Consider the following 21,069-nt stretch of genomic DNA (forward strand, 5'->3'; position numbering starts at 1 on the left):
CGTTTGTAATGGGTTTTATTGGTTTAGTCTCATCTAGTTATGTCCGGATAGTGTATGAATCGTTCTATTTAACCTGATCTTCTTAGTTAACCAGTTGAACTAGTTCATCAAATCGAAATGAATTATTTGAAATGGTTCATGTCTCCAGTACGCACTAATCCACAAATTACTTAAGTTATTTGGTTTATAAATGTGCCTGACACTCCCTCTGATGCGTAATAAACCAATATCCAGAGTTATTCAGTTACTCCTACATTGACTGAACTGCTATAAGGGAACTGATGATGGGATGTGGATGAGCTGAGCAGCTGGACTGATGCTTGAGGCATTCTGCCAATCACAACGCACTGGATAGCTGGCCAATCAGAGCACACCTCGCTTTTTTAGAATGATGAGCTTTTTCTAAAAATCTAAACATTTCAGAAAGGTGGGGCATAGATAAGAAACAATAATGTACATTATACGGACCACATAAACACATTGCATTACACCAAATACACAAAATATTGTTATTTTTTAGCAACCTCATATAACCCATTAAAATATATATATATATATTTTAGCAGCCATTGTATTCCTTAAATGTACGGTGCATCTCAATAAATTATAATGTTGTGGAAAAGTTCATTTATTTCAGTAATTCAACTCAAATTGTGAAACTTGTGTATTAAAAAAAAATTCAATGCAAACAGACTGAAGTAGTTTAAGTCTTTGGTTCTTTTAATTGTAATGATTTTGGCTTACATTTAACAAAAACCCACCAATTCTCAACAAATTAGAATACTTCAGAAGACCAATTAAAAAACATTTTTAGTAAATTGATGGTCTTCAGGAAAGTATGTTCATTTACTGTACATGTATTCAATACTTGGTAGTGGCTCTTTATGCTTTAATTACTGCCTCAATTCGGCGTGGCATGGAGGTCATAAGTTTGTGGCACTGCTGAGGTGATACTGTATGAAAGCCCAGGTTTCTTTTGACAGTGGCCTTCAGCTTATCTGCATTTTTTGGTCTCTTGTTTCTAATTTTCCTCTTGACAATACCCCATAGATTCTCTCTGGGGTTCAGGTCTGGTGAGTTTGCTGGCCAGTCAAGCACACCAACAACATGGTCATTTAACCAACTTTTGGTGCTTTTGGCAGTGTGGGCAGGTGCCAAATCCTGCCGGAACATTAAATCAGCATCTTCAAAAAGCTGGTCAGCAGAAGGAAGCATGAAGTGCTCCAAGATTTCTTGTTAAAATGGGTGCAGGGACTTTGTATTACAAAAAACACAGTGGACCAACACCAGCAGATGACATTGCACCCCAAATCATCACATACTGTGGAAACTTAACATTTGACTTCAAGCAATTTGGGCTATGAGCTTCTCCACCCTTCCTCCAGACTCTAGGACCTTGGTGTCCAAATGAATTACAAAACTTGCTCTCATCTGAAAAGAGGACTTGGGACCACTAGGCAACAGTACCAGTTCTTCTTCTCCTTAGCCCAGGTAAGATACAACTGACAATGTCTGTGGTTCAGGAGCGGCTGAACAATAGGAATACAACAACCGTAGACAAATTCCTCGACACGTCTGTGTATGGTGGCTCTCGATTCCTTGACCCCAGCGTCAGTGCATTCCTTGTGAAGTTCACTCATATTCTTGAATTGATTTTGCTTGACAGTCCTCACAAGGCTGTGGTTCTCTCAGTTGATTGTCCATATTTTTGTAGCAACGTGGTGTCACGCAACAGAAATAGTGTGGAGACGACTACGCCACCCTAGGGCTTGCACCCAGGGAAATACCATGCACCCTCAGGTGCTACTAAAGGAAACAGGTTCGATACTACTAAAAAAAGACGTGACTTACCCAAATAAAACATTTATTTTACAGTCATTAGTCCTAAAACATTCAAGAATGGTCTCGTCAACAATTTACCAGTTATGTACCCACAGTTACAAAGAGACCGTAATAAAGCTTTACCATTAACAGAAGGGCCAAACCCCACAGCAAATCAGTGCATACAAATCCATAAGCAAGTAACAAACCAAAAAGAAACTACAGCAAAAGGAACCGATGGTATACAAAACAGCCGTAAGAACAGCCGTAGATGAAGTTAGCGTAAGAAACAGCCGTAGATACAGACTTATGAAACAACAGCTAGCGCTCTCAGGCCACACATAAAATACAAATAAAAACACAAATAGACTTGCATTTTAAACAATCTCCCCTCTTAAAAACAAAGGAAGCCCACAAGAAAAGTGTTTCTTACCTCATTCTTAGACTCTTTGCACACACACACACAACAGGGGAAAGCAACCGGACATAAACCCCTGGACCTTTACGGCCCACAAGACAGGAAAACAAAGCGGAATGACCCTGCCACACGTAGACTTGCTTCTTATAAAGCCACTAGGCCTCCACTAGAATTTAACTCAATGATTGAGCCAGCAGGTGTAATCTTTTTCCTTCCACTCAACTTCCTGTTAACATGCTTGGATACAGCACTCTGTGAACAGCCAGCTTCTTTGGCAATGAATGTTTGTGGCTTACCCTCCTTGTTAAGGGTGTCAATGATTGTCTTCTGGACAACTGTCAGATCATCATTCTTCCCCATTATCGTGTAGCCTAGTGAACCGAACTGAGAGACCATTTTGAAGGCTCAGGAAACCTTTGCAGGTGTTTGTGTTGATTAGCTGATTGGCATGTCACCATATTCTAATTTGTTGAGATAGTGAATTGGTGGGTTTTTGTTAAATGTGAGCCAAAATCATCAAAATTAAAAGAGCCAAAGACTACTTCAGTCTGTGTGCACTGAATTTATTTAATACACGAGTTTCACAATTTGAGTTGAATTACTGAAATAAATGAACTTTTCCACGACATTCTAATTTATTAAGATGCACCAGTATTTGTAGTAACTGCATACATCAGGTAGTTTTAAACAGTAAGTGTTAAAACTGCTTGCCGTGGCACACCTTATGAAAAACAGGGCTGGTTGAATCGGTAACTCTCTCTCTGCAGCGCCATAAACCTCTGGAATTCATGGTTGAGAGATTGAGGCTAAAATTATCCATTACTGCAGCAGAAAAAAATGACTCGTTTGTGCATTTAAGCAGGAGAAACAAGTCGGAAAATTTTCGGAGAATTAGTTAAGGTGACTAATACTGCAGGCAAGAATTAGAGTGAACTCAGTTTAGATCTAATGGCTTGACTGCTGTTCTTATTTAACCTACACATTTTTGAAACAGACGTTCTGAATCAGATTAAAAGGAAGTGGAAAGCAAAGAGAGAACAATGCGTATGACAATGCAATGAGTCCAAAGAATGACAGGTAATTTTCATTCCTGTCTCGTGCCGAATTTCATTCTGAATGTTAAGGTATGTGGGCCATCTAGTGGACGTGCCCTGTAACTGTAGTAATATAAATTATTTTGGAAAGAGAATAAAAAAAAAAAAAAAAAAAAAAAAAAACCTTTGTTAAATGATAATTAATTTGATAATTATTTTGGACTAAAGATATGAGTATCATAATATGTTATTTTAATAATAATTTTAATAATAACCTCATAATAACATTATAATAATGTGGTCCTAAATAAAATAGCCTACAGAAAATAAAAGCGAGGAAAAAAGAAAAAAGAAGAAATCTCATTGTGTATCACAATACATTATTAAGAAATGTTAAAGTAAAGCTTATGGGTATTGGGTACAGTATACTTTGATTACCATTTGTATACCTTTTTTGTCATCTCTTTCTATTTTCCTCACCTCTCTTGTTCATTGTGGTCGTTCTTTCTTTTCCTGTGGTGAGCAAGTCATGTGACGCAACTGCCTCTTTTCTCTCTCTCTCTCTCTCTCTCTCTCTCTCACACACACACACACACACAAACACACCCTCGCTCTTTCTCTCTCACCCTAACAACACTCTCACTGTGCTTAAAAATAAACATACATAAAAAGCACATGAACAGGTTGCATAGATACAAATGAAGATGTACAATTTGTGTTGAAGAGGGAAACATTCTACAGAAAGTTTTAAACATGAGTTTAGTTTTATAGACAAACATGAAAAAACATTTTTAAAAATCTACAGAAACTCAAAACAGCAGTAACATGATATTATGAGGACCTTCACTTTTACGTATCATTTTTTGCAAGCTATGGTAATGCATTTCCTTTCAAAGCATTTTTTTTATAATTTGGTAATTGTGTACATGTAGTTCAAATGATTGAAAAATTCATAAATTGTGGCACACTGTAAAAATGATTTTTCAAAGTTGTAAATAAAAGGTTATTGTAATATGTTTTAAAGGAAAATACCATTTCAGTTTTTCTACTTCAAATGCTCACATTTAATTCAAAGTGTTACTTTCTGTTTCTATGTAATTGTTTGTGTAATTTACTAGAAATTCCTGATGCAATTTGGTTTCTATACTATTTTTTTTTTTCCAGTGCACTGCAGGTTTTGAAAATCAATGCAAGTTGTTAGGTTGTTTATTTTATCAGTTGAATATTTCACAAGAAGTTTAAAAATGAAACAGTTCACTATCAGATCTTGGCCTGTGACCTTTTCCGCTCTCTCTCTCTCTTTCTCTCTCTCTGTCACACATGCATTTAAACAGGATGAGGCAGAAACACTCAAGAACAGACAGAAAGAGCATTTTACATCCTGCACTTGAGCATGGACTTTGACAACCAAAACATTAAAGGTCAGCCATATCTCAACACCTTTTTGAACTTACATAATAATTCTTTTTAAGGTAGAAATCAACTGTGCTTTATTACAAAAAAATAAACAAACAACAACCTGATGGTTTTAAGATAAGTTGTTTACTTGCTTCTTCTGACGGTACACTGACGACTGGAAATCTTTCTTTTAAAATCTTAAAATGTCCATATTTATTAGAATGTCACATAATGCTGTTATTTTGACATGGTTATACTTATTTCATTTATCCTTTTGTGAAAGTAAATATATTTTTTATGTTTTATTTACTGTCAGAATGAAACTATGTGGTGCTCAAGCTGTGCTTATTTTGTTTTAATGTGTTAAAATAGATTATAGGCAATCTAGCATTAATATAGAATTGAGAGTTAGTTTAAAAAACAGAAATATCCTAGACTTTACGTAGTATAAAATTACAATACATGATCTCCATGATAATCTACTCCTTACAATTCTCAGACACATGCAATGATTCTGACTGCATGGCTATAACATAATCTCTCAAAACAGCCTTAGTGTTACAAAGAGCCTTTAATATTTGTCACATTATAATTTTGCTGATTGTTTGGTATCTAGAATGTTCTGTGTTGCTAAGATGCTTGTGGAGAACTTGACATTTCCGTTCAGGGTTATTTTGAGCCTGACTCTGTGCCTTTCTAACTGTATCTCAACTTTCAAAGTCTTGCACACTTATATTGTATCTGATATTTAGATACTCACGTCTACAAGTTAATATTAAACATCTGAATGTATTTAAAGATAAATACATTCAAAAGCCAAAAAATAGTCCAATCGAAGGTCGAAGGCACTAATAGAGAATCATTTTAACAAATTAAACTGAAATAAAATCAGCTCCATCTTTCATTTACTATTGATAAGTTTTTCAATAATGTCTGCTTTCATGATCAAATTTAGCAGGATTCATTTTATTTCTGTACAGATGCTGAATCTCAGCAGAGAGAAGAGCGACTGAGCACTCTTCCTGTCCATTACCCGAGGCCAAAGCCCCGTCCATCTGTAGCTCCAGAGAATCGTCCCACGACCAAGAAACCTCCCATAAAACCCCGACGGAGCATAAAGTGTCGTCCCACAGCACAACAAGGGATAGAGCAATTAAACCAGGGACATCAGAAGGAAAATGAGGTGAATATGTCAAGTTATTGACGTGTAACTAACCACCTTTAATAGTCTACAGAGCTCTGTTCCAAAAAATAACTCTTCTAATAATCCTTCAAAATATTGAATTCAAATAATGGTTAATTAAACTACCTTAAGCTTTTAAGATACTATGATTATTCACATATGCAGTACATATATATATAATTTATTATTATACAATTTCTTTTTTGATGCTACTTTACTTAAAACAGTCAAAGACCACTTATAAGTAGTAGTAGTACTCACATGAATAAATGAACATTAGCTCGACAGGAAACACTCAAATAACACTCAGCATCTAACCACTCACAAGCTGTAGTAAGATAACTGTGCAGATCTTTAAATAAACAATGTCAAGATACAGTACATTATACTGTAAATGAAGTAGATTTAATATGGTGTTATAAATAATCATACTCTTAAACTCATAACCATATATATGTAAGTATTATGATGTATCATAATTGTTGTTATGATTATTCATGAGTTGATATAACATATTATAAAACATTTTTATAATGCATTATGCATTCATTATAATGCCTTAAGAATACCCTTATAATAAATTATAAATACGGGCTTCATAGAAAGTGTTACAAACACTTCTAATGTCCTCAATGTTAAAATGCGCATACACTACAGTTTCCACAAAACAAAAATCACTTCTATCAGCGGTTCACCTGTTCTACATTCTCTCTAAAGAGCCTTTTGAAGCAAAGAAATAGCAGGTTGGTCAGTTCGACCAAAAACAAAGACTGACAAAGCTTTACATTTTCAGGCCAAATTGATCAAAAACAATATTTTTAAGTATTCTGAAATAATCCATGAGAACGTATCTTGTGGGGGCTTTTGAAGTTATTTTCAAAATCACCTCAAGCTGATTTTTATTTTTCAAATTATCTTAAAATAATACTTTAATTTGTATTTTTAGAATACTCAAGTCTATTTCCATGTTGATGTTTATTTTGAGATTTTGTAGTTTATACTTATACAGTACTAGTATAACCGTGAAAACATTTTGCATTGTAATATAATCTATATCTATAATCTATATGTAATATAATCTAAATCACATCACACTTGGATTCTCTATGTTAAAGACGACAGTGAAGCGAATAGATCCTGCTCTGGTTTTGGGGCCCATGAGGCCCCTGGAGGCTCTGACTCCATCTCTGCGCGCTCACACTCTGCTGTGGTTTGAAAGAACGCAGCTGCCTCGACTGCACAGGCCCGGACAGCCTCTCCCCTGCTGGCTCCACGGTTTTGCTACACGCAGGTTACAGCCACATCTAAATATTCTTCCAGAAACATAAAAGAAAACCACGTGCACAAGCAAAGTTGCACAAATGCTGATGTGAAACAGTGTCGAATACATATATTCGGTTTCCATTTTCACACAAGCTCTCTTTCTCACTCTCTCAGGGAAGCGGAACAGCTGCTGCAGGATAAGCCACAAGGCAGTTTCCTGTTGAGGCTCAGCGAGTCAAAGATTGGCTTTGTGCTTTCTTACAGGTACTTTCATTTTAAAATACTAGTATACCTGCAAAATACTAGTACATCTTATAGAAGTGAGATATTTTGTTATCTAATGTAATGGCATTTAGGTTATGCAGTGTGTTCAGCTACATTTTGGTGTCATGTACATCCGTAATCTCACTCACTAAATAACAAATTCATTAAAAATCCCAGAGGAGAAGACCGGTGTCGTCATTTCATAATTGAAGAGGAGGAGTGTGGATCAGCTGGTAGTGTGTATCTAATTGCTGGAGAACACAGCCATCATAGAAGCCTGGATGACCTAATCAGCTACTATACCCATAATCCTGTGGGGCCCTTTAATGAGATGTTGACTGTGCCTTGCATGCAGGTACACAATTTTTTTTCCCCCTAGCGAATCTTAATGGTTTTTAACACAGAAAGGAAGATATTATATCTCACTTCATATCCTGTCATTTTTTTCTTGATATCCAGTCTGATGGGGGTTTTGCGGAAATTAATTGGTGGAGGGTGAAGGACGGGGAAGAAGAGAGAAATGGAAAAGCAATAATAGATCAAGAGGAGCAGACACAACTGCCCATGGCTATAGGTCCAGCTGTTCTGAACTCATTACCCACAAACCCCTCCGAACAGACCACTTCTGCTACAGAAGAGCCTGTGCAGTATGCAGCTGTGAGAAAGCCATTGAAAAAGACTCCCTCACAGCCAGAATTCAAGTATGGAACTGAAACAGCGCCTCCTGGTTTAGAAGTAAGGAAATTACAGACAATGAAAGCAAAAAGCAAAATCAATTTTTTTTTTCTTTCACATTTCTTGTATTTAACTTTGAGGGATAATGAGACTGATTCAAAATCCCATAGCCTTATTTCAAAGTCATATCTGTGGACAAGAATATCATCTTTGTTCTTTGTTGAACACAAAATGATTCGTTTGAATCGATTAGTTTAGTGAATCAAAAACAACTCAGCGAATCCGAATCCCGAAGCAACCGATTCTTTTAATTTATACTTCTAAAGGGAAGTTATCTTACGCCAAAAACAGCTTAAATTTACTGGATAACAACATTTTCTTGCCTTGTGCCATCAAATCAGACTACACAAAGCTTATGCTTAAGAAAATTGGTTTTACTACAACCCAAAAAACATGGTTACAATAGTAAAACCAGGGTAACCACAAGTTAACTATGGTTTTGCTAAACTAACCATAGTTTAACCATGGTGTTGGTAGTAAAACTGTGGTTATACAAATGGTAAAAAAATGTTTTCGTAAGGATAAAGTTACAAGACTTTTTTAAGTATTTAATGACATATTATAAACAGGACATAATTCATCAATACTATTTTTCCTCCCTCTAGAATGGCAGTTCTGAGGTTGCTGAAAGACACTTAAATCTTAATCTAACAGGGGATCAAGCTTCCCCTGTGGATGTCCCATATGCTAGAGTTAACAAACCCCCCAGAGCAGTATCAGAAAATCCCCCCAATTTCAGTGCCCACCCGGACCTCCAGGGAGCGACAGCGGCTGTTGCCACTCCATCCATCCCAAACTTTGACACAACAGCAGACTCAAAATACTGGAAAATGGAGCCCTTGCACACTTATGAAGAAACTCCACACACACGCAGTCATCCAGAAGAGATTGACTGCTATGCCGTGGGCCGGTGGAGGCAGGCAGCAGTGGATGAAGGTGAGAAACCAGGAAAACAAGCATCCAACTTGCTCAGGACTGAATAGCTTTTAATGTTTCCTGTCTGGAGTTCAAATATAAGACTAATTTAAATTGGTTTCAAAAGAACCATGCACTGAAATAGTATATAAAACATATGCATGCTTTTCTTCAGTGAACCATCATCTATATTCAGAGGTGAATATCAAGGGTGCCCAAGAAGGCTATGCTGTACCCAGACCTGGGCCTAGTCTTCCTCTTCGACCACCCCCAAGATCTGTTCACGCTCCTTTACGACCAGAGCTTACTGGGCAGGTAAATATCCATGAGATTTTATGAGTGATATTCTGTGTAGTACACAGTGCTCAGTCTGTTATAAAAATGTTACATTTTATGATTTTTCCCTCAGAGTTTTGGTGTCCCCCCAATGATGACTCAACCTCAACACTCAGGTTTTCATCATTCAGAGCAGCCAAATCTGATTGATTCCTCCAGCTCAATTTATGAGCAAATTCCAGAAAGACCAACCAAAAAAAGAGCATGTCTTCCCCCACCAAACCCCAAACGCTGACCTTATGATTGTATTGTCCTCTATACTTCTTTCCTTTACAAATACTCTGTATGACAAGTTTAAAAAAACAGCATAGTAATAAATATTAGGATGATACATATGTGTACTATTACATAGCTTATAACCTGTATATACATTTATAAGGCTTGTTAATAGTGACCTCCACATGGAGGTTATAAGCATGTTTATTGGTTTATCATTTAAATGTAATTAATTTTATTTTTCATAGAATCACTCTTTCAAAGTTGTAATTGCACTGCAAAAATGTCATAATTAAATAATCACTTTAATCAAATATATTTATTCATCTTAAAAGCCACTGATTTTGTTCGTTTCAGTGAATTGATAGCTCCAAACAAGGTTGGATAGACTATAATATAACTAGCTTTTACATAGCATTACTTAGTTGATAGAAAGATGATATTACCATAAGGACCAAGAATGCACTAATCACTACATGAGAAGAACATCACAGAAAAAGAAAGCAGACACACAGATGAAAGCATATTTCAGTGAGTGACCAGACACACAATGAGAGGAGCTCTATAAATCCCACTTTTATTTCCACAAACACGCTCGACATTGATCATGAAGGACTCTACAGCTCCGTTTAGCATTTAAAAAAAAAAAAAAAAAAGGATGGTGCACATGAAGTCACCCTGAAAATACCACTTTAAATGTCAAAAGTAGTTCGTGATCCTCCTGCTTGATGCTTATTCCTCAAAAGTTCTGATGAAGATCAACCTCACTTAAAAGCAGATTAATTCACTGACCATTTACCCCAATATGGGTAATTCATTTATTCAAAAACAAAATTCTCAACTTCCGCCAACCATAATGCACATCCATTCCAGCCTCCTTCCATTCCCACAATGATCCCCGATTGGTTTTATCCTGTATAAGATAACTCAGTTCTTTTTGCTCTTCTGTGAGTCGTACTTCCTCTTGCTGGAGTACCACAAGAGCAGAGGAATGCCAATGGAGGGAAGGGTCATGACACCAAAAGCTGCCCAGTCCAGCTTTTAGAAGGAAAAATAGATTAGATGTCAATATAAGTGCTCATACATTAAAGATCATTTTACACCCTTTTCCATATTAAAGCACTTACATAATGTGGAGAAAAGCGTCTGTCAAACTCTCTTTGGGCCAGGATGCCTCCCTGACCTGGAGCACTTGTGTAACCAACCTATCAGATGCAAAGAACGAGAAAAGACTTAGCTAACAGCCAATAACTACATTTACACATACTGTAATAACAAAACATTGTTCAAACTTTAATATATAATGGCTAAACTATGTACCTATGTCCTTATACTGACTATGTACATGAAAGGTATCGTAGGACTCCACTTACCACAACCTGTCCACCCTCCTGGGCCAGATAACTAACAGAGGCCGAGGTGAAGTTGAAGTATCCAGCTTTCAGAGGGCGCAGAACCACTGTGTGAGAAACATTACTAGCTCTGAAGAGAAGAAGAGTTAAGAACATAATCTACCAAAGAACAAAGTAAATAAAGCAACCTGACAGTCTGATACAGTACTAATGAAGTCAAGTGCTATCAGTAAAGACAAAAATGATTGATTTAAGATTAAACAGGATTATATTGTTTAAACAAGGATGAGTCCACATCGGACTCACCCCTGTTTCACACTGCAAGCGTGAGCGGTGCGCGAGCAGCGCATCCGCGCAACTACATCGTCACTGCAGCAGCAAACTCTTGCGAGTATTCACACTGGAAGCGTATAAGTACAGCATCACAGCAGCGTCTGCAAAGCGTGTTCGGCAGAAAATATAACCATTTCAAACAATGGGTATAATTCTTTCAACATTTGCTTTTATAACAATACACCATACTTTCACCCAAGACGATTAATTAAAAAGTTTAAATGGTTAAATACATATGTTATACTTAATTTTCTTTTCTGGCATAATTGTTAAAACACTAGACATTGTCGTTGTTGTTAAAACTCTTGACATGCTTATTCTGTGCATTTTGAACAAGTTTTGTGTAAAATCATATTTATTTTTCCATCAAAAGTGTGCTTTCACTTTAATTGAGCGTGATCAGCACAGCAAAAATAGACCTTCACTGCTGTTCACGCGACGCTCCTGCTTGACGCTCACGCGCTGCTCCTGGTCCCGGTGTGAATGCACTCATTGATTAACATGGATGCCGAAAAAAAATATGCACTGCTCACGCGCCGCTCACGCTTGCGGTGTGAAACAGGGGTTAGAATGCTCCTAAACAACGTAAGGACACACACACACCCGTAGCCAGCTATGAGCGGTAAATTTTTCATGTTCGAAAATAAAATTTGTGCAAGAGCGTGGACGCAGCCTCCGTGTTGCCAGATCCAGCAATTTTTTTTTTTTTTTTTTACTTGTTTTTGCTCTGAATTTGACACTTTAGAAATTTAATAAAGTAGGCTTTTGCAGTTTAGGGTCAGTGATAACCATCTTATCTAATTTACAAAATATATAATTTTCGGCTTGTTATTTATAGGTTTTTGTTTATTTTAATAAAAATATCTGGCAACATTACATCACCGGCATTAGTTTGGCAATTATCAATAAAAGGCAGCGGTACACCAAATGCAAATAGTTATAGATTCTATTTATACCATGTTAAAATAGCTGGATTTTCTGCTATTTATACTACTTATTGTGGCAATTATCTGCACCTCTGTATTGTAGTACATTATAAAACAGTTTGCAATTATAACGAGTGTTAATTTTATTTTGAATTCAAATTATTAAATGGATGCACCTACCCTTACCCTACCCAATACTTCTTTCTCAAAATTTTGAATTTACTTAATTTTCATTGAAAATAAATGCTTTTCTGATGTGATTTGAAATTTGAAAAAGGAGAAAAAATAAAGTTTGCCAAAAGTCGGATTCGAACCCAGGTCTATCACGTCAAAATATGCAAGTCATACTTTTTACCTTCTGTGCCACATAGAGCTTATGTTTATTTATGGACAGGGTATACTTATTTTTATGATTAACAAATGAACATCCTTAGAAAAAGTGAAAGTGAAGTGAAAGTGACAATCAGCCAAGTATGGTGACCCATACTCAGAATTTGTGCTCTGCATTTAACCCATCCGAATGCACACACAAAGAGCAGTGAGCACACACCCGGAGCAGTGGGCAGCCATTTATGCTGCGGCGCCCGGGGAGCAGTTGGGGGTTCGATGCCTTGCTCAAGTGCACCTCAGTCGTGGTATTGAAGGTGGAGAGAGCTGTTCGTGCACTACCCCCACCCACAATTCCGTCCGGCCCGAGACTCGAACTCACAACCCTTCGATTGGGAGTCCGACGCTCTAACCATTAGGCCACGACTTCCCCACTACATGCAGTCTTTTCACTTTTCAAGTGTTAGTGTATTTAACTAGTTGTATTTATAGGGGTTATTATAGCACAAATCTAAAATAAGGGGGTTATTTTAGAAACCCCCTGGACCTCACTAATTTTCAAAGCCTGGATATATATATATATATATAGCCTGTATCTGGCACAACTATTGGTTAATGAATGAGGATACGGAGCAATACGATCCCATTTCACATTGAGCATTCCAGAGACAATGCCGAAATCTTCAGGGGGGAACGAGTCATCAGACAGCTCAACCTCTAGCGCAGCACTGGAAAGAAGCAAAAAAAAAAAAAAAAAGTGGAAAACATATTAGACAATAATAAACTAGATTAGAAATATACTTAAATTGTATGACATTTAAACAAAACACAAGGCCCTTTATCAGTCCTTAAAATTATTTGGTTCAATTCGGAGAGAACAATACCTGGTGCCCACATTGTAGATGTTGTACTGCAGGGTGAGGTCTCGTCCCTCTACAGCATATCGGTTTAGCAGGGACTTGGAGGCCAACAGACGAGCCCCTTCTTCTCCTGCCACCAGACCCACCACAGCAACCACAGCAAATACACAGAGCAGCCTCATCTGTGGGGGTCAAATTAGGATTTTAACGAATATAATGAACATCTCAATTTGTTAGAAATAATTAAACCACAACAAAAAAAAAAACGTTATCACCAGTGCTGGAAAACACAAGCATATGATGTGGTGGATACGTGGACAAGTGAAGCCACTTTAAAATTTAAAATTTAGAAATTAATGAATGAGTCCATTTTTCAATAAAAGGCTCGTGATGACAGTTTAACAGCTCTATAATTCACGTGTATTGTCCTTCAATATAACACATTTTAAAATACACATTTAACGACTATTGATACACTTCAAACGGGTAATTTTGTTTGCTTACGTGTACAACACAAGAACATTTCAGCATAATTATTGTACGGAGCAGTATTTAATGCAGTATACTAAAAAATATGTATTGGAAGACTAATATCAATTACTCTAGTATATAACGTTAACGTTACCTATAATGTAAATGCTACACACTAGGATTAATTTACATTTTACATTCGTTTTAGAGTATTACACAAAGTCGACAGTTAACGTATACACAATCACATACAAACCTCCAGTTTTAATGAGTCATTCTCACCATACTTTCTATAAAATATATACTTAGCAGGCACGTTACCTTCGTCCGTCAGCTTGAACCTCAAAATTACGAAGACAGTTGAACACACGAGCAGATGATCTTAGTGTGTTCCGCTAGCATGACGTGTCGACTGTGTGTACGGAAATACTCTGAACACCACAGCGCCACCTACTGCTTCGGATGACGACTTGTTTTAAAATACAGCGTAGAAGGCAGGGAATACCGTTACTAATTCTTAAATCCCAATTACTTGAAAACTGAGATACGGTGAAAAGTCTTTATATAGAGAAATAAATATAATCTCCTTAAAACATTTGTTTTAAAAATAATTACAATTAACTACAATCGTTAATGTCAAAGAACTTGTTAATGTATTGAGTCATGTGAATACTATTTCAAAAATGATATACAAAACAACATTTATAATTTTTTTTTATATAAAAGTACAAACAAAAGTAACAATATACAAAAATGGCCGAGAAGTACCAAAACTAAGATACTCAATATAAAGTGTTCTCAAACAGTCAAGCCAGATCTCCTGATTAAGAAATCCAAACATGGATCAACACAACTAAACACCAAACTTAATTGCTAATGTTAAAATGTTTTTGCAAACATTTATTTGTCAGTTGCCATTAAGTAGTATGTCTTACACAGCTAGTCTTTAGTTTTCAAATAAGCCCTTGGCTTTTTGCCAAATTCTGACTAATGCAATCCATTTTTAACTTAACACTTGCAGTCGATCACAGTTTGTGGGCTTCTGCCTGTCCAGTTAACTTTTGAGGGTTGGCCACAGGTTCTCTATGGGATTAAGATCCAGGGATTTCAATGTAATGATCTCTAAACCAATTTGTATCGCTCTTGCTTTCTTGTGACGTGGTCCTCCATCATTCTAGAAAATGCAAAGATCATCACCAAATTGTTCCTGGATCATTAGGAGAACGTGTCTTGCAAGGTATTTTTGGGGGGTAACTCAAAATCACACTTTCAAAATGCTGGGTTCAGCCTGTTGGGTCATTTTATTGGGTTATTTTTAACATTTTATTATAATATCAATATCAATCAATAATATCAATTTTTCTGCACTCTTAAAAATGTTGGGTTATTTTTTTAACCCTTTTCCCAAAGCGACGCGTCATTCAGGCACAATATCGCTGCATGACAGATGCATCACTTTTATTTAGATTTTCCTTTTTTATTCAAAATATCCACAAACAAAAACATAAGTGCTGTTATTTTGCCCATAACCCCAATGTTTAACCTGATTTTGCAGCATTAAGTTTTATAGCTTATCACTGGCTGTTGAAAATAATGACCAATCTGAAGTTATATCTCCCAATTGTGAGTCTAAATGTTATATTGGGTTAGTTGTGGCTTAATGATTAGAGAGTCAGACTTGGAACCCGAAGGTCATGGGTTTAAGTCTCAGTACTGGCAGGAATTGTAGGTGAGGGGAGTGAATGCATAGTGCTCCTTTTTTCGTCTTCATTAAACGGTGGAAACGGGCTTTCATAACAACCCTACTTAAATGGACTGAAACTGAGATGATAGTGAAAACCAAAGCTAGGGATGGGACAAAATATGTGTATAGCATAATAGATCTGTGCATAAATGCAAACTAGATCTGCCACTTATTCTATGTAGTGTGTAATGTTACTTTTGAATTGGAAGATTGCACTTTTTGTATGATTCAATATTAGTAATTAATTAACAGTCCAACAGGCCTCATGAAAAATACAATTTTAATTATATCAATTTTTGTACCAAGTTCTACTAAGTAAAAAATAATTAGAACTTTTCAATGCAATTATCATTTGATTCTGCTTATTTGGTATTTTAATTATTCTTTAGTATCTAGTATTGTTTTTCTTAGATCAATAATTTAAAACATAAATATTTGTCACAATTATAGGTTAAAATTCTGTGTATAAAATTCGTCAGGACCATTTTTTTTTTCTTCCCAAAGGAATTAACTTTTAAGTATAGAGTTTTATAAACCTTTTGACCACTTTACATAGCTGGCAGTGGTACAGTATTACACTTCAGTCTCCAGCAAACTGATGAGCACATTCCTGGCATCTTCTGCTACCTCATTCAGAGCACTCTTCAGCATTGTTGACACAGCCCAATAGGACATTGCTCCTGCCGCCACAGTGCCTAAAAGGGGTATAAACCTAACAACAGACTCAACAGCATCTTCTGTTATCAGAAAGGATAGGTCTCTTAGTATGGTTGTGATTGAACCTGTGCATATTTCTTTATACCAAGCTGACTTAATCAGACCCTCCACAGTCTCTATTCTCTTCCCATATCTTTCACAGAGCTTCTCCAAAGACTCCTTATCAAGGCCAAAGGTGGTGCAGTACTTCTCTATCTCGTGAGCTATGAAGGCTAAATCCACAGCAATTGAAAGACCAGGAACAGGAACAGCAGCCACACAAGCAGACAGGAAGGCAACTTTTCCAATGTTCTGCTCTAGAGCTTTCTTCTTTTTCTCATTAATCTCCAGTGTGATATTCGGCAAAGCCAACATCAGCACAAGTCTCTTATGCTGTGGAAGCTCCTTCTCCATCCTCTCCTGCAGAACATTTAGATCAAACTTTTCAAACTCCCATCCAGAAATCAGGAACACAGCAGGATCATCTATACCGATTTTTCTCAAACCTATAAAAATGAAAGAGTTATTATGTAATCATTAACAAATTATTAATGTATTATTCATATACAAAAATGCCTATTATCATGAATTCTACAATCATGTATATTAATATCAGTTTAGATGGTTAAATATATATCAACAATAAAGCATAATGTTAATGACAACTTTAAAAATGTAATAATAATTGTGTTTGTCAAAACATTGCAATAATAAACCAACCGTTTTCACAGTCCTCTCTTATGATATCCAGTGTCTTTTGCAGGTCAAAGTTTTTCTTTCTCTTTTCGGCCTCAATGCTCAAGTCAATCTTGCAACGAACAAAATAAAATCTTTTCTTCATTCTCATGATCTCTGTGGCCAGCTGAGTGTGGCATTCTCTGAACCGATCTGAAGCGATGATGATGAAAAAATCGTAGCGTTCAAACTGAACCAGTTTAAGGTACTCATCAGCTTTAAAGTTTGGTGTTCCGATGCCAGGAAGATCCCACACTTTCACATTTTTGTATTTTGGGTGAAGGTAAACCTCAGGCACCATAGTGGTTTCTACTGGGCCGGTTTTAGCAGAGCCCTCGTCTTCATCTCCTAAGCCCCTGAATGCGTTGACAAATGTGGACTTTCCAGAACCAGACTCTCCCGTCACACCAATGTTAAGTTCTACAAGATCCTGCTGTTTGAGGTATTCTTTGATCATGCTTATCGCTGATGGGAGATCCTGAGAGGATATGGTCTCTTTAATATCCTCTAAGTCCTCCTGGGTTATTATGCAATAATCTTCAAATGTAGCCATCTAAAAAAGAAACGTGTCAGCTGTGTTATAAAGCGTATTGTAAAGTTTTAAATATAGGCCTTATAAATGCAAAAAGGAGGTAAGAAACACCTGAAAGGAAATTTGTATTAGCCCCTATAGTTTGTAGTCATTGTGAAATCATAACCTTTTGAGATCTGTTTTCTCTTGTTTGGTAAGTGTGTCAAAAATGTCAGTCCAATCAGCGGCAACATATAAACCAAGTGGTGTTAAAGAGACAGCTTGCACAATGGCTCCAAGTAAAGTCATATTAGAAGTTTCTATATACCTAGATGCTGTAAATAAGCTACACATAAATCTTACTAAGGCTGTTGTATACGTACACACACATGCACATACATTAGGAATCTGTAAGTAAATGTAATTAACATAAAAATAAATTCACAAGAGCAAGTATATTGTTTGCACATGTTTATTTACAAGGTAAAATAACTGAAATAATAACAGCACAATCTGGAACGTTTTGAAGTCTGTCTAAATATCATTTAGTAATTGCAATGTCTTGTGATCCACATCCTTTCCTTAGGAAGGTGTGCTAGACACAGATTAACGTAACATAAAAATACTATAAATATTTATATATTTTGCTATTGTATTGTGGAGTGACACTTTCATAACCTTTTCTATGCTCCTTTGATTATATAATGGTAAATATTACAATATTATATCACAACAACAGTGATCAGCAATAATGATAAGCCTAATTCTCACAATACAAATAATAAGGTCATAAACATCAAAACGATGTGGATTATTCTTCACCTGAAATGCGAAAAGCCACAATAATTAGGAGCTACATTTTCCACAAAATACCTTTACTCGATTGGGATGTTCTCTATTATTCTGGCAGTGACTGTAACATCGAGAGTACTTTGCAGTATTAAACATATATTTATTCCCATTTCATCCGAAAATTCTTCAAAAAGAACACAAAGAATGGCCTCCTCATCTGCCATAGTTGCATCTCTTACGTCACAGAACAGGATGTTTAATGCACCAACGTTTACGTTTAAAAAACGTCTTACAAAAACAACGTTTTGTCGTGGCTGAACGCAGCCCATCTGTGGCCCATTTATCTAGCTATCTAATGCCCCGTTGCGCCAGATATCAACCTATTTTAAAATAAATGTTTGCTATTGCGATCCATGAATTAACACAATATAATAAAAAATAAATCTTACCACTGATCCATAATAGAGAATACACAGTGAATCTTACCTTTCTTCGATCCTCGAGCTTTCCGAGCACGAGACCCAGGAAGAACGAATAACTAAGAGGAGAAGCCTCGTATTTCCTTCACTGCTGTACGATTAGAAATTGAAAAAGAAGAAAAAAATTACAAATGGATCAGTCTTTAAAGAGATTTGCTAAATACATTTACAGTCGATAATCGTATTCGGTCGGCTCACACATAATGTCATAACACATGATGTTATGAAATATTATTTTTTAGATGTCGATGGCTTCCAGAAAATCAGATTATTGCAGTGCTACCAGAAGAGTAAACAAATGCATCGCAATGGAGACAAGCAGCCTGAATGTTTCTTACCAAATTCTTCTGAGCAATCCATAAAGCAAGAATATCCTAAAGCATACGATCTGAAATTATAATGCTGAACCGAAAAGCAGAGCGAGCTCCACCCCAAGAAATGCTTTCACTTTCACTGCTATCAATAACCACAGTGACGAGTTAAGAGGTAGAGCTGCTAACCCTGGAAGACCTGAGTTTTAGCATGGTTTATTCTGCATGCAGATAATATTTTAAGTTGTTAAAGCAAAATAAAGGCGTTTGTAAGACATGTTTATTATTTATTTATAATTAAGACATGTTGAACATCGCGTTTGAGCATCAATGTATGTAAATTGTGCTGTTTATGCGAAACATTTAGGAATCTTATCTAGTCAATACTGCTCAGTAGTTTGACATAAAGTATCCAAGAATTAAACTGGCCACCGACACCATTAACTTGAAAGGCAGTTATCAGCTGTGCATTCACACTAATAACTTTTTATTTTTAATGTTTTAATATGTGTTGAGACAAATGACTTTATTTGAACATGCCATTGATACAACACGGCACAAGTTGTTAGAAAAGAAATGAGTAAGTGACATCTTGGCGCCAGGAACCGATGAATCGGCTTTTTGAACCGGTTAAACCGGCTTGAGAAAAAGAATCAGCCTTTTTATCACTGTTATGAGATTCTCTGTTGGAATTTTTAAATATGAATGTTTCTCAACTTATATAACCAATCTCTCTCCTCGCCCTTCAAATGGCTCTTCGGAATAAAGGACTTCGAAGGGCACAGTACTACAACTGATAGACACTGCTACATTAGACCTGCCTTATGTGTTGCTTGTGCTCGGTAAGATGATTTCTTTCTTTGTGTGAACATTTGGACGCCGTTATGCTAATTTTCCCACATCGTGACATAGACGTGGGGGTGTGTTAGAATGAGCTGTTTTAGGAGGGCATAGTTGACTCTTAACATTTATTAAGAATATATCTGGATTTGAGTCTTTAGTTTTTGCAACTTTACAGATTTTCTTTATGTACCAAGAGCTTGCAACATTCCACAAAGAAAGGAAAAATGTAAATTGTATTATACAACCCTTTTAAGCAAACACAACTGATTAGAGACTCAAATGATGCTGGCTGCATCCGAAAACTGAAAAATGTTGCCTTCAGAAGATGCATTCCAAGGATCAAGGCACGTACAAATTCAATGTTAGCTTCAGTTCTACCAGAAAGACTCGGAGATAGAGGAATGTACGAAGCATACATTTATTGACAGCTCAGCGAGCACAATTATAAATTTCTTTGGCGGAAGGCCCCGTCCATGGTTCGTAATCCGAGGGTAGCGAATCTGCATTTCCTGCCTGAAGACGAAGGCAGGGGCGCAGCAGACCCCCCCTGGAAGGTAAGGACAGGACCATCCTGGTGGTGGTGGGGAGGGTGGAGGTTGTTGTCGCGTTGGCATCTGCGAACTCAAACATGTGTAAGTACGATCTTTTATACAGGAGTATAAAGACTTGATTGGATAATGATGAAGGTAATTAGTGACGAAGTGATTGAGTCTTCCTGGCAGAACTTAGGCTAAAGCTTCCATTTCCTGTGTCCTGAGTAAGCTAAAAAAAAAACCTTTTTGCCTCATACGGCAGACAGGCAGCAAGTCAGCTGCCTAAGTTTTCATATGCAGCTGCTGTGTCCACCAAAGAGTTTTTAGCCAGTTTATGAAAACCCCTTTTGTGAGCAGTAAGAAATTATGTGAAAGCATGGATTGCTTTGCTACAGCAACAAAAGCATGTGTACAAAGCTGTCCACTGTAATAGATTAAATCAGGGTTATCAAACTCAACTCCTGGAGGGCCAGAGCCCTGGAAAGTTTTGTACCAACCCTGTTCCAACTCACTTACTTACTTGATTAGTTGGATCAGGTGTGTTTAATTATGGTTGAATCTAAACTCTGTAGG

The 21,069-nt window shown here is 36.7% G+C and overlaps 3 protein-coding genes across 4 annotated transcripts; 1 reads left to right on the forward strand and 2 right to left on the reverse strand.

Moving 5' to 3' along the window:
* The first annotated feature begins 4,583 nt into the window (after positions 1-4,583).
* On the forward strand, positions 4,584-10,021 carry LOC113062364 (uncharacterized). Its single transcript, XM_026232178.1, has 9 exons — positions 4,584-4,694; positions 5,652-5,854; positions 6,970-7,145; positions 7,292-7,381; positions 7,559-7,736; positions 7,841-8,116; positions 8,722-9,052; positions 9,207-9,346; positions 9,441-10,021. The coding sequence occupies exons 1-9, from the start codon at positions 4,667-4,669 to the stop codon at positions 9,600-9,602; spliced, it is 1,584 nt and encodes a 527-aa protein (XP_026087963.1). The 5' UTR covers positions 4,584-4,666; the 3' UTR covers positions 9,603-10,021.
* A 195-nt stretch (positions 10,022-10,216) lies between these two features.
* On the reverse strand, positions 10,217-14,303 carry LOC113062371 (translocon-associated protein subunit beta). The gene is made up of 6 exons (XM_026232190.1): positions 14,174-14,303; positions 13,406-13,563; positions 13,151-13,249; positions 10,957-11,065; positions 10,711-10,788; positions 10,217-10,621 (listed from the first exon to the last, which is right to left on the reverse strand). Exons 2-6 carry the CDS (start codon positions 13,561-13,563, stop codon positions 10,511-10,513), a joined length of 555 nt encoding a protein of 184 aa, XP_026087975.1. The 5' UTR covers positions 14,174-14,303; the 3' UTR covers positions 10,217-10,510.
* Positions 14,304-14,549: 246 nt separating this feature from the next.
* LOC113062368 (interferon-inducible GTPase 5-like) lies at positions 14,550-19,271 on the reverse strand. 2 transcript variants are annotated; one of them, XM_026232185.1, is made up of 4 exons: positions 19,148-19,271; positions 18,817-18,897; positions 17,013-17,580; positions 14,550-16,798 (listed from the first exon to the last, which is right to left on the reverse strand). In XM_026232185.1, the coding sequence occupies exons 3-4, from the start codon at positions 17,578-17,580 to the stop codon at positions 16,170-16,172; spliced, it is 1,197 nt and encodes a 398-aa protein (XP_026087970.1). In that variant the 5' UTR covers positions 18,817-18,897; positions 19,148-19,271; the 3' UTR covers positions 14,550-16,169. The 2 variants fall into 2 exon arrangements, with proteins under 2 accessions (XP_026087970.1, XP_026087968.1); XM_026232183.1 differs by having other exon boundaries at positions 18,817-18,900; positions 19,148-19,263.
* Positions 19,272-21,069: the final 1,798 nt, after the last annotated feature.

This window comes from Carassius auratus, chromosome 44 (genome assembly GCF_003368295.1).
Source record: "Carassius auratus strain Wakin chromosome 44, ASM336829v1, whole genome shotgun sequence".
Lineage (NCBI taxonomy): Eukaryota > Metazoa > Chordata > Actinopteri > Cypriniformes > Cyprinidae > Carassius > Carassius auratus.

Coding starts and splice junctions, on each gene's coding strand:
- LOC113062364 (XM_026232178.1), top strand. CDS start 4,667: ATGGACTTTGACAACCAAAACATTAAAG. Junction 4,695..5,651: donor TGACAACCAAAACATTAAAG/GTCAGCCATATC, acceptor ATTTCTGTACAG/ATGCTGAATCTCAGCAGAGA. Junction 9,053..9,206: donor GCAGGCAGCAGTGGATGAAG/GTGAGAAACCAG, acceptor GCTTTTCTTCAG/TGAACCATCATCTATATTCA.
- LOC113062371 (XM_026232190.1), bottom strand. CDS start 13,563: ATGAGGCTGCTCTGTGTATTTGCTGTGGTTGCTGTGGTGGGTCTGGTG. Junction 13,250..13,405: donor ATCTACAATGTGGGCACCAG/GTATTGTTCTCT, acceptor GCTTCTTTCCAG/TGCTGCGCTAGAGGTTGAGC. Junction 11,066..13,150: donor AAATGGGATCGTATTGCTCC/GTATCCTCATTC, acceptor TCTTCTCTTCAG/AGCTAGTAATGTTTCTCACA.
- LOC113062368 (XM_026232185.1), bottom strand. CDS start 17,580: ATGGCTACATTTGAAGATTATTGCATAATAACCCAGGAGGACTTAGAG. Junction 16,799..17,012: donor AAGAGAGGACTGTGAAAACG/GTTGGTTTATTA, acceptor TCATTTTTATAG/GTTTGAGAAAAATCGGTATA.